General features: G+C 37.8%; 2 protein-coding genes across 2 annotated transcripts; both read right to left on the reverse strand.

The window, feature by feature from the left end:
• Nucleotides 1-8,013: 8,013 nt before the first annotated feature.
• LOC146610721 (G2/M phase-specific E3 ubiquitin-protein ligase-like) lies at nt 8,014-10,330 on the reverse strand. The gene is made up of 3 exons (XM_085344912.1): nt 10,188-10,330; nt 8,757-8,971; nt 8,014-8,249 (listed from the first exon to the last, which is right to left on the reverse strand). Exons 1-3 carry the CDS (start codon nt 10,313-10,315, stop codon nt 8,014-8,016), a joined length of 579 nt encoding a protein of 192 aa, XP_085201038.1. The 5' UTR covers nt 10,316-10,330.
• A 358-nt stretch (nt 10,331-10,688) lies between these two features.
• LOC146610722 (G2/M phase-specific E3 ubiquitin-protein ligase-like) lies at nt 10,689-11,871 on the reverse strand. Its single transcript, XM_085345045.1, has 4 exons — nt 11,849-11,871; nt 11,437-11,526; nt 11,030-11,340; nt 10,689-10,885 (listed from the first exon to the last, which is right to left on the reverse strand). Exons 1-4 carry the CDS (start codon nt 11,869-11,871, stop codon nt 10,689-10,691), a joined length of 621 nt encoding a protein of 206 aa, XP_085201171.1.
• Nucleotides 11,872-12,478: the final 607 nt, after the last annotated feature.

The raw sequence follows: 12,478 nt of genomic DNA on the forward strand, positions 1-12,478 counted from the left end.
ATGCAGTGTTGGGAAGGTTACTTTTAAAATGTATTCCATTACAGAATACAGAATACATGCCCTAAAATGTATTCTGTAACGTATTCCGTTACGTTCCTCAATGAGAGTAACGTATTCTGAATACTTTGGATTACTTAACATCTTATGTACTATTGCTGTGTGATTTATTACTATTACTGAAGGTCCGCGGCTCCAAACCATAGTAAAGGGACCTCTGACTAATACGGGTTCCGTGTCGGGCTCGTAGCCGAAAAATAGCTTTACTTTGTTGTGTGGGTCTGTCTGCTTGCGAGAGACAGAGAGAGGCGTTGAAAGGCTGCTCCAACGGAACTTATTGTTTTCGGAGGAAAACACGAGCACAGTGTACAGTCGAGTCTTAATAGCTTACTTACAACTGGGCTCGTCAGGCACTCTTCTTGGCTGCAGTGGTTATTATTACAGTATATTTACATGCTTCCAGCTCCCGTTTTTGCTCGATGACAACTCGTACTTTTCGACTCTCCTTTTTCTCCCACCTCGCGCTCACAGACACATAACGAGTATGGCAGTGCATTCTCCCTGCAGCACGGACTACAGTGCCCATGAACCTACATTCTGCATTCTGCCTATTAGCTTAGCACAACAACAACAACAAAAAGGCGCTCTCTCACCCAGGAAACAGCAGAGCGAGAGCGTCACCCTGTAACGGAATACAGTTACTCATATTTTGTATTTTAAATACGTAACGGTGGTACATGTATTCCGTTACTCCCCAACACTGTGTACATGTATGTTGTAAGTAAAAAGAAATTGCAGTGGAGAAATACCAAAAAGAAAAGACGTTTTGCACTTTAATTCACTCCCTCGGTGCCTTTTGATGAGAGCTGAATTAATAAAATACATGTAAATTTACCACTTTAGCTACATGCTCCCTCCAACCAAGAACTTATGTCAACAGACATCCCACATCTATGAACAAAAGGAAACAAAAACAGGTCCACCAAACAATAAGACTACTGAAGCTGTCACAACAGTGTCAAAGAAAGCACATCCTCTTTTAAATTCAAACATTTATGTATGAGGGTATAAAAAAATCTGATCTTTATTTAACAAACATTTGGCTGAATTGCAGAAGCAGTGTGTGAAAAACATAGCAAGCCCTGTGCTTCAGCAGCTTGCAGAACCACCTTCAGGAGCAATAACATGAAGTCATCATTTTCTGCATGGCTATATCAGTCTCTAATTTTTTAAGTTTCAGTCATTTGATCATGCCAATGTTAATTTTATTTACTAATAGTTTTTGTCAACAACATTTCTTGGTCTGATAAAGATGTAAGATGTAAATATTTAAAAGTTCGTCGACAAACCAAACAAGATCAAAGTTATCTGGAAATACAAGATCCAATCAAAATTCATTAGGTTTTACAGAGATGTGGGATGAGTTTGGATGTGATCCAATCGGAAGTAATCTCCTCTTGTAGCAAGGTCAGGTGGGCACAATTTGATCTCTTAAGGTCCCATCACAGCATTTCAGTCAGGCTGATGTCTGGACCTTGATCGGAATATTGCAAAAGCTTGAATCCTTTCTATTTCAGCCATACTGTTGTCATGTGCTTGGTATCATCATCCTGTTGCATGACCCAGTGTGGACCAAGCCTTAGCAGTCAGATGTCCTCATATTTGACTCTAGAATACTTTGGTAAACAGAGGAGTTTATGTTAAACTCAACAACAGCAAGGTACCCAGGTCCTGTGACTGCAAAATAAGCCCAAATCATCACCTCTCCATCGCCATGCCTCACTATGTTTGGCATGAGGTGTTTGTGGTGAATATCTTTTAGTTCTCCCCCATTTCTAACCCACGGACAACACAAACAAAATAATATGACAGAAACAGAGAGAGAGAGAATTCTAGGAAATCCTAGAAAAAACAGGAACAAAAATCAACTGTAATAAAATGTAACATTACACAGTATGCCTTTGACTATACTCCAAGAATATGACAAAGTTATTCAGAATAGCTGTAATTACTGTGGAGTATGATAAGATGAGCTTAATTGTAACCTAAGCCAGTTATGATAATTCAAAAAATACGTGTGTAAGATCATTGCAATTTGCATTCCCATCTAGATTTAATATTCAACAATCCCGGAGGCAGAACGGGTTGTCCATCGCTCAGAAAGTCAGTAGATCCATTCTCCAACTACTCTAGTCTGCACGTCAGTGTTTACTTAGACAAGACATTAAGCCCTGAGGTGATTGTGCAACCACTGGAGTGTGTGTGTGTGTGTGTGTGTGTGCGTGTGGATGGATGTTAGACAAAAAAAATGCTTGTATGATTGGTCGAATGAGGTTTGTAGCATAAGTACCGGTCCATTTGAAGGTCTAATGCAGGGGTGTCGAACTCCAGGCCTCGAGGGCTGGTGTCCTGCAGGTTTTAGATATAACCAGTGTTGGGACTAACGCGTTATTACGCTGGTTATATCTAAAACCTGCAGGACACCAGCCCTCGAGGCCTGGAGTTCGACACCCCTGCATGTTACCGTGGTCGTTACCACAATAATAACGCGTTACAGTAACTACGTTATTATTGTGGTAACGACCATGGTAACTAGTTATTATGCCAAAATCAGGAACGCGTTACTCGTTACTGGGATTTAGATAGGCTCGTTATTCGTTACTTCGTGTGGTGGCTATCGCGGAGCTTCCACAGATTCAGTAACATTGTGATTCTTACTCTGAATCTGAATAAGTACGCGGGACCACTGTGTGCGGTAAGACCAACTCTTTACTCACTGTATTACCGTCTCCTGGCATGCTTTGCCAGTGCTTAACACGTAATTACACAATCAAACAATGAACACATACTGCCCAACAAATGTACCAGAGACAATTATGAATACACCACATGCTGCAGGTATCTGTTTAGAGATTAGTTGAAGTGCTGATAATGCTAAGGGCTGTAGCACTCAACACACATAACACAAATAACTAGTCCAGATATAGACAATGAATCTTTAAGGGGTAAAACAATATATCCCTGTGCTCTCTCGGAAGTTTCACAAGAGCAACTATGCAGATATTCACTAGAGTTGCTTTCAACACACAAAGCGTCTTTCTGATTGTTATTGTTGGCACAAGACAAAATAGAGACGCTTAAGCTGTTGACGAACTGATGGCTTGTTCTTTTAATGCTCCTGGGCTGACGCTTGGGCCTGCCGCATGCCTCCCAGCCATTCTCGCTATAGTGAGAACGCAGGATACTATTTTTAAATCAGTTACAGTAAGCACCTCAGGATAAAAACTAAGTTGATTGAGTACCAACATAATGTGCTTGGGGTCATTATAGGAGTGTGGCCAAAAGTCCCACTGGATAATTTGCATGCGACGCAAACAACAAAACAATGGAGAACACTGAGGTGATGCATTCTGCCCTCAGTAGGGTGTAAAGCTGGTTTCTAGCTTTGCAGTTAGCATGGCAGATCCACAATAAACATCCAGTATTCAGAAAATATGTTTTAGATGTTTACTGTTAGCTGCAATATAAAACTGCTGCAGAAATGAAAAATAAAATATTACACTTGTGATGTAATTGACTTGTTTTTACAATTTCAAACACTGAGTCATGATCTATCACATGCAACACATGTAAACACATGAACATATTCTGAAACCTTATTTGCCCCAGGTATCTAGCGGTTAGCTCATCAAAGTTTCTCCCACCAAACTCTCAACTGTCACCTCAAACTATTGCAAGCTTAACACACACGACTCCAAGGTACAGCACACGGTGGTATACCTTTCTGCTAAACTAAACTCGTCGGTGGACCATAGTGTTGGTTTGTCCAGTCATTTCACTCGTGCCCGGGTTTCATAAATACGGTGGCCCCTAGAGACAAAGCACGTACAAAATACAAAACACATGCAAAATCCAAAGCACATGCAAAATACAAAACACATGCAAAACCCATAGCACATGCAAAATACAAAACACTTACAAAATACAAAACACATGCAAAATACAAAACACATGCAAAATACAAAACACTTACAAAATACAAAACACATGCAAAATACAAAACACATGCAAAAGACAAAACACATACAAAATACAAAACACATGCAAAATACAAAACACATACAAAATCCAAAGCACATGCAAAATACAAAACACATACAAAATACAAAACACATGCAAAAGACAAAACACATGCAAAATACAAAACACATGCAAAAGACAAAGCACATGCAAAATACAAAACACATACAAAATACAAAACACATGCAAAAGACAAAACACATACAAAATACAAAACACATGCAAAATACAAAACACATACAAAATCCAAAGCACATGCAAAAGACAAAACACATGCAAAAGACAAAACACATGCAAAAGACAAAACACATGCAAAATACAAAGCACAACGGAAGTGCTCCAGGACGCTAGGGGCAGTGTTGAGTTTTTGTTACCTAGTGGCTACATAAGCCATGAAGTTTCTAATGACCGGATTTGGTGTGTGGCAGTAAAAGGTAAATGAACCTTTTTTTTAAATTATTTGAATATATATTAGTGTTTGTGTATAAATCAACAACTAATACACATATGCTCTCAATTGTGTAATTTAAGTTATCTAGGTAGTTGTGTTTTGGAAGTTCAGTTTTACGCTAGCAACGTAGCTGTTGTGTTGGAAATGCGTCTGTGTATATACACTTTAGCTTAGGTCTGCCCTTTTCCGTTTTAATACTCCATTTTAAAAGAAAAATGCTGTTTGTTTCAGGGTAAGAATGTTTTGTCCATATTGTGGCCATAACGTGAGAGAAGTTGTCAAGTTCTGCGGTTCATGTGGCAAACATATTGAGTTTTTGGCATTTGTCAACAACAGTAAGTATTTCACAAATAACATATATAAAAAAGGTTGTCTGAACCAGTTCACAAAGCTGCCATTTGGCTGTTTACAGTTTATTTACATTTGAATGCAGTCCTTATTTACTATATTATTTTTATGTTATATAAATTGCATACACATTATTTTGCAATCATTTAAACCAGTAAGGTGTATATCTGTGAAGATTCTTAGTCGTCCAGGTTAGGGTTATAGTTGTAGACTTTATTTGTCTTGAATTTACTGAGGCCCAAAGAAGCAACATATTAATTTCGTTTAATAATGAGACAATACATTGGTTTTTAAATGTCATTGTTATTTAAAACTGCACATTTCTTGTCTGATGATCTATTTTACCATTTCCCATCTTATTTTTTTTCTGTTTATAAGGATCAATTCAAGAAAACATTTCCATTGAAGACCTCATTCAGAAATATTTCAGAGACGGTTACTCCTATAATGAAACATTGGACATTTTGGCCTCAAAACATAAACAGAAGATCAGTCTGACCACACTTAAAAGTAGATTAAGAAGTTTATCACTGTCCCGCAAAAAACATTACTCAACTCAGGCCTTGATTTGTGCTGCAATAATAGAAGAGCTGAAGGGACCTGGTCAACATTATGGATACCGTTCAATGTGGCAGACACTGCGTCAGAAACACCATCTTTCTGTGAAAAGGCATGATGTAATGGTGATGATGGCAGAGCTCGACCCATCTGGAGTCCAAAAGCGCTCAAAGAAAAAGTTTTTACGAAGAGTTTACGATTCACCTGGACCAAACCACACTTGGCATGTTGATGGATATGACAAATTAAAGCCATATGGTTTGACTATCAGTGGTTGTATTGATGGCTATTCGCGGAAGATATTATGGTTGGTTTGCGGAGCAACTAACAGCAACCCAGAAGTCATAGCTCAACACTACGTTCAGTGTGCTTCAGAGTTTGGAGTCATACCAGTGCGACTTCGCACAGACTGCGGCACTGAAAATGGGACGATGGCAGCAATGCATTGTGCCTTACGGTCATCTCATCAGGATTTTTTTGCAGGAGCTGCCAGTCATATGTATGGATCTTCAATAACAAATCAAAGAATTGAAAGCTGGTGGTCGTACTTCAGAAAACAGCGGTAGGTTTTAAAATTTTTCAAGAAACAACTATATTAAGCAAATAAAAGTGTGGCTGTAATATATAGTCTGTGATGCAGAAGCCTTGATTTGTATTACACCACCTTTCCTTTATAGCTTCAATGTGTAGCCAAGTATAAGATAGAAAATTTAAACTGTCAATAAAGAAAGTGAGATGAATAAAAATCCAAAATGCACGCACTTTACATCAACTCAAGAAACAGTTTCATAAACGTAAGAAATAGTGAGGCTTTGAAGGATAGTGATTTTGAACTGATGGTATGTTTTTGTCTCTTCTAGAACACAGTTCTGGATGGACCTTTTGAGTGACATGAAGGAAATGCACCTCTTTAATGGTAGTCATGAACACATGTGCTTGGTGCGCTTCATTTTCATGGCTGTGCTTCAGAGGGATCTGGATGAATGCAAAAGAAAGTGGAACACGCACCTGATCCGTCCAGTTAGCCAGTCACGCTGTCCATCTGGTAAACCGGATGTGATGTATTACCTGCCTCATAGGTTTGTATCACTCTTGTCAATTTAAAATGTGAAAAATCAAAAGTCTGTAATTTAAGTAGAAATCACAAAAATGACATTTTTTTTAGCACCTTTTAATCTCTAAATGGTAAATGTCCTGTATTTGTATAGCGCTTTACTAGTCCCTAAGGACCCCAAAGCGCTTTACACAAACAGTCATCCACCCATTCACACACACATTCACACACTGGTGATGGCAAGCTACATTGTAGCCACAGTCACCCTGGGGCGCACTGATCTATGCACTTGATCATATAGTCTTCTTTTACTGTATGGTCATAAAAAACAGACACCACAGTGTTTGTACCACCCAAAATTTGGACTAAATAGGTCTACTTTTTTCACATGTTGATTCCAGTGCTAAAATTTATGAAAAGCCGTTTTATATTATCTCCTTAAATACATGACAAAAATCTGCCAATGTTTTCAGCAAGTCAATTGTTCAAGACAGGTAGTTACAGGAACTCTGACCACCTTCTAGTCTATTCAATGCCATAATACAGCCAGTGGTCTTAAGTAAAAGCATATGTTCACTTTAAGCATAATTCCCCCCCCCCCTACAGAGACAAGGATGTTGTAGCGTTTTCTTAGTATTTTAATAGTAAAAATTTTCCTTGTACAAACTTTTAGGTTTGGTGGACGCGACTGTGGCCTTGCAGTTGGACATCAAGAGCTGAGCCAGTTCAGGATGAGTTCAACTCCCGATTTCTGTGGAGACCCTCACCTACAGGAATATTTTGAAGGACTAAACAGTGGCTTCAGTTCATCACAGACATTGGAATCTTGTGTGGAGAACTACATCAGACTAAAAGGACTTGCTGGGTTGTAATGCCAAGGTTCCCACACATCCCAGAACTGTGGATTCCACTTTGTGGTTATAATAATGCACCACCTGCACTTTTGTTAAGGCAAAAAAAAAATGTTTTTTGCTTCAAGTAGATCACAATTATAGTTCATCAGTTTATAGTCACTTAAAAAAATAGCCTTTGTGTTTTTCCAAATAAGAATATCAGTTGTGACGATGAGATCAAATAAATTATTTATCCTAACAGATGATATTGTGAAGACTCTCTTAACCTCCACCTTAAATGCAAGACACGTGTTGGTATTATTAGCTTTATTAATACAGGTTGATATAAAATAAAGGAGTAAAAACACTCTAATTTAAGTAATAAGATTTATTGTTAACGTTAACAAGGCAAATTACACTTTGCACTGAAATAGAAATTGTGTAAAATGTACAATATCTATGAATATATCTTTTCTAAATGCTGGATAGTAGTAAAGGGAATTCTAAAGCTAAGGGTACTAAAAAGTAATCCTTTCAAATCACAGACATTTACTTTAGCATTGTAACTAAAACAAAGGCCTTGGCCCAACAGATATCTAGCCAATTTCTTTAAACAAACCTTTTTGTATAAGAACAAAAACACAGTTGAAATGAGGACTATATTATAGTGTGAGGATCAAACTGTAAGTCGATCAATACAGACCAAAACCAGGAGAGTTTAATATTCCAAAGTCCATATCATCCTGGAACTGCTTATATGACTGAGCCATTGGTATCACAATGGTGTTTGCACATGTTTTCCCAATTGGGAAACGTGATGCATCACCAAACAGCAATCTTGGTCTTGGTTCCATTCCAGCTGGTGGAATGCTGTTTAGGCCCGTGGCAAACATCAGGATGTCTTGTAGGGAGACTGCTGTTTTGGTATCTATAATTAAATAGAATGTAGCTAAAGATAATTCTTTATTTTATAATAATTCCAAATACAAAGCAGAATATCAGAAACTTGGATCCTCAAATGTTCCAAAGTGTTATGTTTTTACTGTTTTTCCAAGATTAATAGCACAAACACCCATACCAGTTCAATATAAAAATATATATAAAACAGCAGCTCTGTGGTGACTTACTATTGCGGTACAATTTTTCCATTTTAAACAGAAACTGTAAAGGTGATAATTTGACTCTGTTATTATTGTTTTGTTCATGCTAGGTAGCTCCCCAATAGCCACTGCTGGCAGCACATTCATCCCCCAAGGGATGAGATTCAACTGCTAAAAGACAAAAAAAGTGCTTCTGTTCTATAGCAGAAATATCACCTGACAGTTTAAACTTAAAAAATATATATCATAAAAGTAATATTCATGAAAGAGCTGCTTTATTGGTTTTCACTGATCGTAGAAATTTGTTTGCAGTACAAGTTTTGTATTAAACAAACCTTCAGCGTCTATCAGATAGTCTCGCCAGAATCCAAGCACCCTGGTTTCTTCCTGCCGTCTTGAACTGCCAGGTTCGCTCAGGACCACAGCAAACATGTCCTCTAAAAAATCAGATGTCAGCGGCTCTGGTCTTGAGCACATGAAGGGTTGGAACAACAAAGGATGCTGCTGCAGGGCATGGATTACACCAAGTGTTGCGAGGCCATCCTTAAATCTATAAGGGGAAAATTGTCATCAGCACTACAATAAAAAAATGAAAAACACTTTTTGAATGTTTTATTTTAATTATTCCGAAAGCACAATGAATTTTACAGACTTTATTGATCCTAGGGGGAAATTAGATCTCAGCATTTAACCCATCACCCTTGGGGTGAGCAGTGAGTTAGTGCTGGCTGTCTTACTCAAGGACACACCTGGTGTGTGGGCTCTCATCGAACGTGCTACCTTCTGAATCCCAGTCTGATGTTTTATCCATTGCTCCACCATGCCACCTTCCGAATTTATATTTTACCATCTGCATTTCTATTCATCAGCAAGTGAATGTTGGAAACTGGAGCTTAAGTTACTTCAGCCACAATGTTGCAAATGCATTTTCAGTCAGTACAGTACTGTAACGATGGTTAAGTGTTACTGGACAGTGACATGTTGGTTTTCTCTGCACACTGTTGTTGTTCCTTTAAGATTCATGTTTGGTTGGGCTGCAGGAAGTAGTGAGGGTGGTGTACAGGAAGGGGTGGGGTGACCTGGTTGTTCTGTGTGTGTGCCAGGCTGAAGAGAGGTGTAGTTCGAGAGCGCTTCCCCCTGAGTTAACAACCCGCTGGCTTATGTGCCGAATAAACGGACAAACTGAGACCCCAACCGTCTGGTTCTTGTGAACGTTACAGTACGGTTTATTCTCAATAAAATCAATAATGTAAAAGATCAAACCACCTGCAAAAATCAAATTTGCACTGCATTTTTTTAAAGTACCTGCCTAAACATGGTCACTGGCTGAACTTGTGTTTGCAGCTTTATCCAGTTTTATGCGGGGACTGATAAGTAACAAGAATTCTAATAGAATAAGTGTTTAAAAGTTTGAAATTTGATCTCTGTCCTCGCAGCTTCACATGATTTTTTCCATACTGAGTAAAGCACATGCATGATAACTCAAAAACTTTTTGCAAACATTAGGCTCAAAGTATAATTAACCATGGAAACTATAAGTAAAAAGGGAAGATGCAAAACTGTAAAATTAAGCAGAAACATACATATTATTCGAAAAAAAATTTGGTCAAAAGAATAGGCGGCTTCTGTAGCTGTGGTTTGTTATCAATTCATTATAGTGTTGCTTATGGTTTAAAAAACAATTTTGTTAAAAAACTATTATTAAAATACTGTAGCTACATTGCCCCATTATTTAGTATCAGTCCAAATACTTACAAATATGTTACCTTTGGATTGAGAAGTGGTTGCGGTATATGATGTACCACTTAAGGTAGTCCTTAATGATGTTGCCTTTACCATCTAAAGAGTCCGGAAATACATAGCAGCCAGCTGTCTGCAATAAGCTGCAATGCATTTCAATGCACCCATGGAGTTCCTTCAGCGTTGCAGCATTGGATATCTAGTGTTTACATAATAAAAAAAAGAAAATTGCAGTATCACAAGGTTGTTGTCCATGACGTTCACATCAAAATCATTTTAAATATAATTACTAGTGCACTTCAATGTTTGGTCTATATTTTAAAGCATGTTATTCTGGTATTGTTTTCTACTCCTCTACTTAAAGTCAAACATTTATCTTTGTTCATAATTAACAAACATTGGTACACTTAGCATGTTGATTAAAATTACAACTACTATGGAGCACAGCGTTACAGTCCAATGTGCAATTAACACATCAAGCTTTGTGATAACAAAGGAAATTGTAGTTTTACAATCGAATATTTAAATCAACATACTTCCAACAGAAAAGCTTTTGTAGCTTCATCAGTTACATCTTCAATCGTGACCTCCACCACATCAGACTTTGTTGTCCCAATCAGATGCTGGTAGAGTGTCTTGGAGAGGAAGGCAGGCCCTGGACCACCATGTACCAATGATGTGGCAATCATTCTGCCAGTAAGGAAATATTCATCCTCTCTTGCAGCTGGTAATGGATTTATTTAGTTAGTTATGCTAAAATAATGCTTTAAATTATATGCCTTTTTATTTTAATAAAAAATTAATCATCCAAGCTTAACTTCAGAATGTATTAATTTAATTTTATAGTCAGATGGTATAAATTTCTCACCAGCGCTGTCAAATGTAAGAAATTTGCTGTCCTCAGGTCCATCAAAGATTCGTCGCGATCTAAGGCATTTCATTAATAATGTCAAAAATTCACGTTTAGGACCACCATTATCCATTCCATCTTCACGCTGTCCTGCATCATCGCTGAACTTCACAAGTATATCATCAGTTGGGTTGTAAGACACACGTCTAAAGCCCCGAGCTGCTCCATCCCAAACATTTGCCCTGTTTATATTAAATCTGCTGACAGATGTTTTTATTGTCTTAGACGCCAGCTCTTCGAGTACTTCTGCAGCAGACAGGCCATTTGTACTAGAACATAAAAAAATTATTAAATATCACATAAAATGAGGATGTTATTACTCACTTTTATCATATTTACATTCTCACATTTAAATGTATACTTACCTTTGTGTTTCACTCTCATCCTTTTCGATGAGAACTTCTTTGTCTGAGTCACTATCAATTACAATCGGTGCATAAACACTTGTGTATGTGCTGCAATGAAAAACATTTAGTGGGCAAAGTAGAACATTTCTTAAAATCTAAAGTTAACTAATATTTTATTGGTCTAGTGCAGTGGTTCTTAACCTGGGTTCGATCGAACCCTAGGGGTTCGGTGAGTCGGTCTCAGGGGTTCGGCAGAGCCTCCACCATGACATGCACGGCTCATTTTGTGCACCAATAAAAACATATCTATGTCTTGAATTTGAATTTATTTTTTTTTCACTAAAGAGGGGTTCAGTGAATGCGCATATGAAACTGGTGGGGTTCGGTACCTCCAACAAGGTTAAGAACCACTGGTCTAGTGTGTCAATACACAAATTTCTGTGTCCAAAACATACCTGTAGCAGGGACCTTGAGTCTAAATATCAAAAATATATGAACAGTTAATATAATTTATGTTTGTAGCCTGTATGATAATTATTAATGACATTTTTCAGAGTCTTACTTCAGAAGAAGTTTGCAAGTTTGACCCCCTGTAAAGAATTTAAATAATTTCAGAATTTACAATATAATACACAAGAATGTATTTTGGCTCCACCCTATTCACGGTCGCCGCACTGTATTCTCCACAATACAAAACTTACCTATTTCTTGAAGGTGCTCTTTCCGGCGTGCTGTGATTATCTGGAAAATCCCATACCTGATAAGTAGTAAAATAAGATTAACAGCACTTTTTAAAACTTTAAACTTTTCTTGATTATATTGGTGTATACAAACACACACACACACACACACACACACACACACACACACACCCACACCCACACACACACACACACACACACACACACACACACACACACACAAAACACCGTTAAAAAAAAAAAGACTAACCACAGTGTCCGACAGTGGGCTTTCTACTACTTTTACTTGAACTTCATTGTCCTCTTCAGATTCACACTCTGTGTTGCAATCTGCAAATATTCAATGATTCAAAAAATAC

The sequence above is a fragment of the Diplotaxodon limnothrissa genome, linkage group LG20 (genome assembly GCF_057381915.1).
Source record: "Diplotaxodon limnothrissa isolate DT_005_m linkage group LG20, D_limnothrissa_male_GT1.1, whole genome shotgun sequence".
Classification (NCBI taxonomy): Eukaryota; Metazoa; Chordata; class Actinopteri; order Cichliformes; family Cichlidae; genus Diplotaxodon; species Diplotaxodon limnothrissa.

Coding starts and splice junctions, on each gene's coding strand:
- LOC146610721 (XM_085344912.1), bottom strand. CDS start 10,315: ATGCATTGCAGCTTATTGCAGACAGCTGGCTGCTATGTATTTCCGGAC. Junction 8,972..10,187: donor AACCACTTCTCAATCCAAAG/GTAACATATTTG, acceptor TTCCCCTTATAG/ATTTAAGGATGGCCTCGCAA. Junction 8,250..8,756: donor CTATCTGATAGACGCTGAAG/GTTTGTTTAATA, acceptor ATTTAATTATAG/ATACCAAAACAGCAGTCTCC.
- LOC146610722 (XM_085345045.1), bottom strand. CDS start 11,871: ATGTTTTGGACACAGAAATTTGT. Junction 11,527..11,848: donor TTTTGGACACAGAAATTTGT/GTATTGACACAC, acceptor TTTTCATTGCAG/CACATACACAAGTGTTTATG. Junction 11,341..11,436: donor GATGAGAGTGAAACACAAAG/GTAAGTATACAT, acceptor TTTATGTTCTAG/TACAAATGGCCTGTCTGCTG.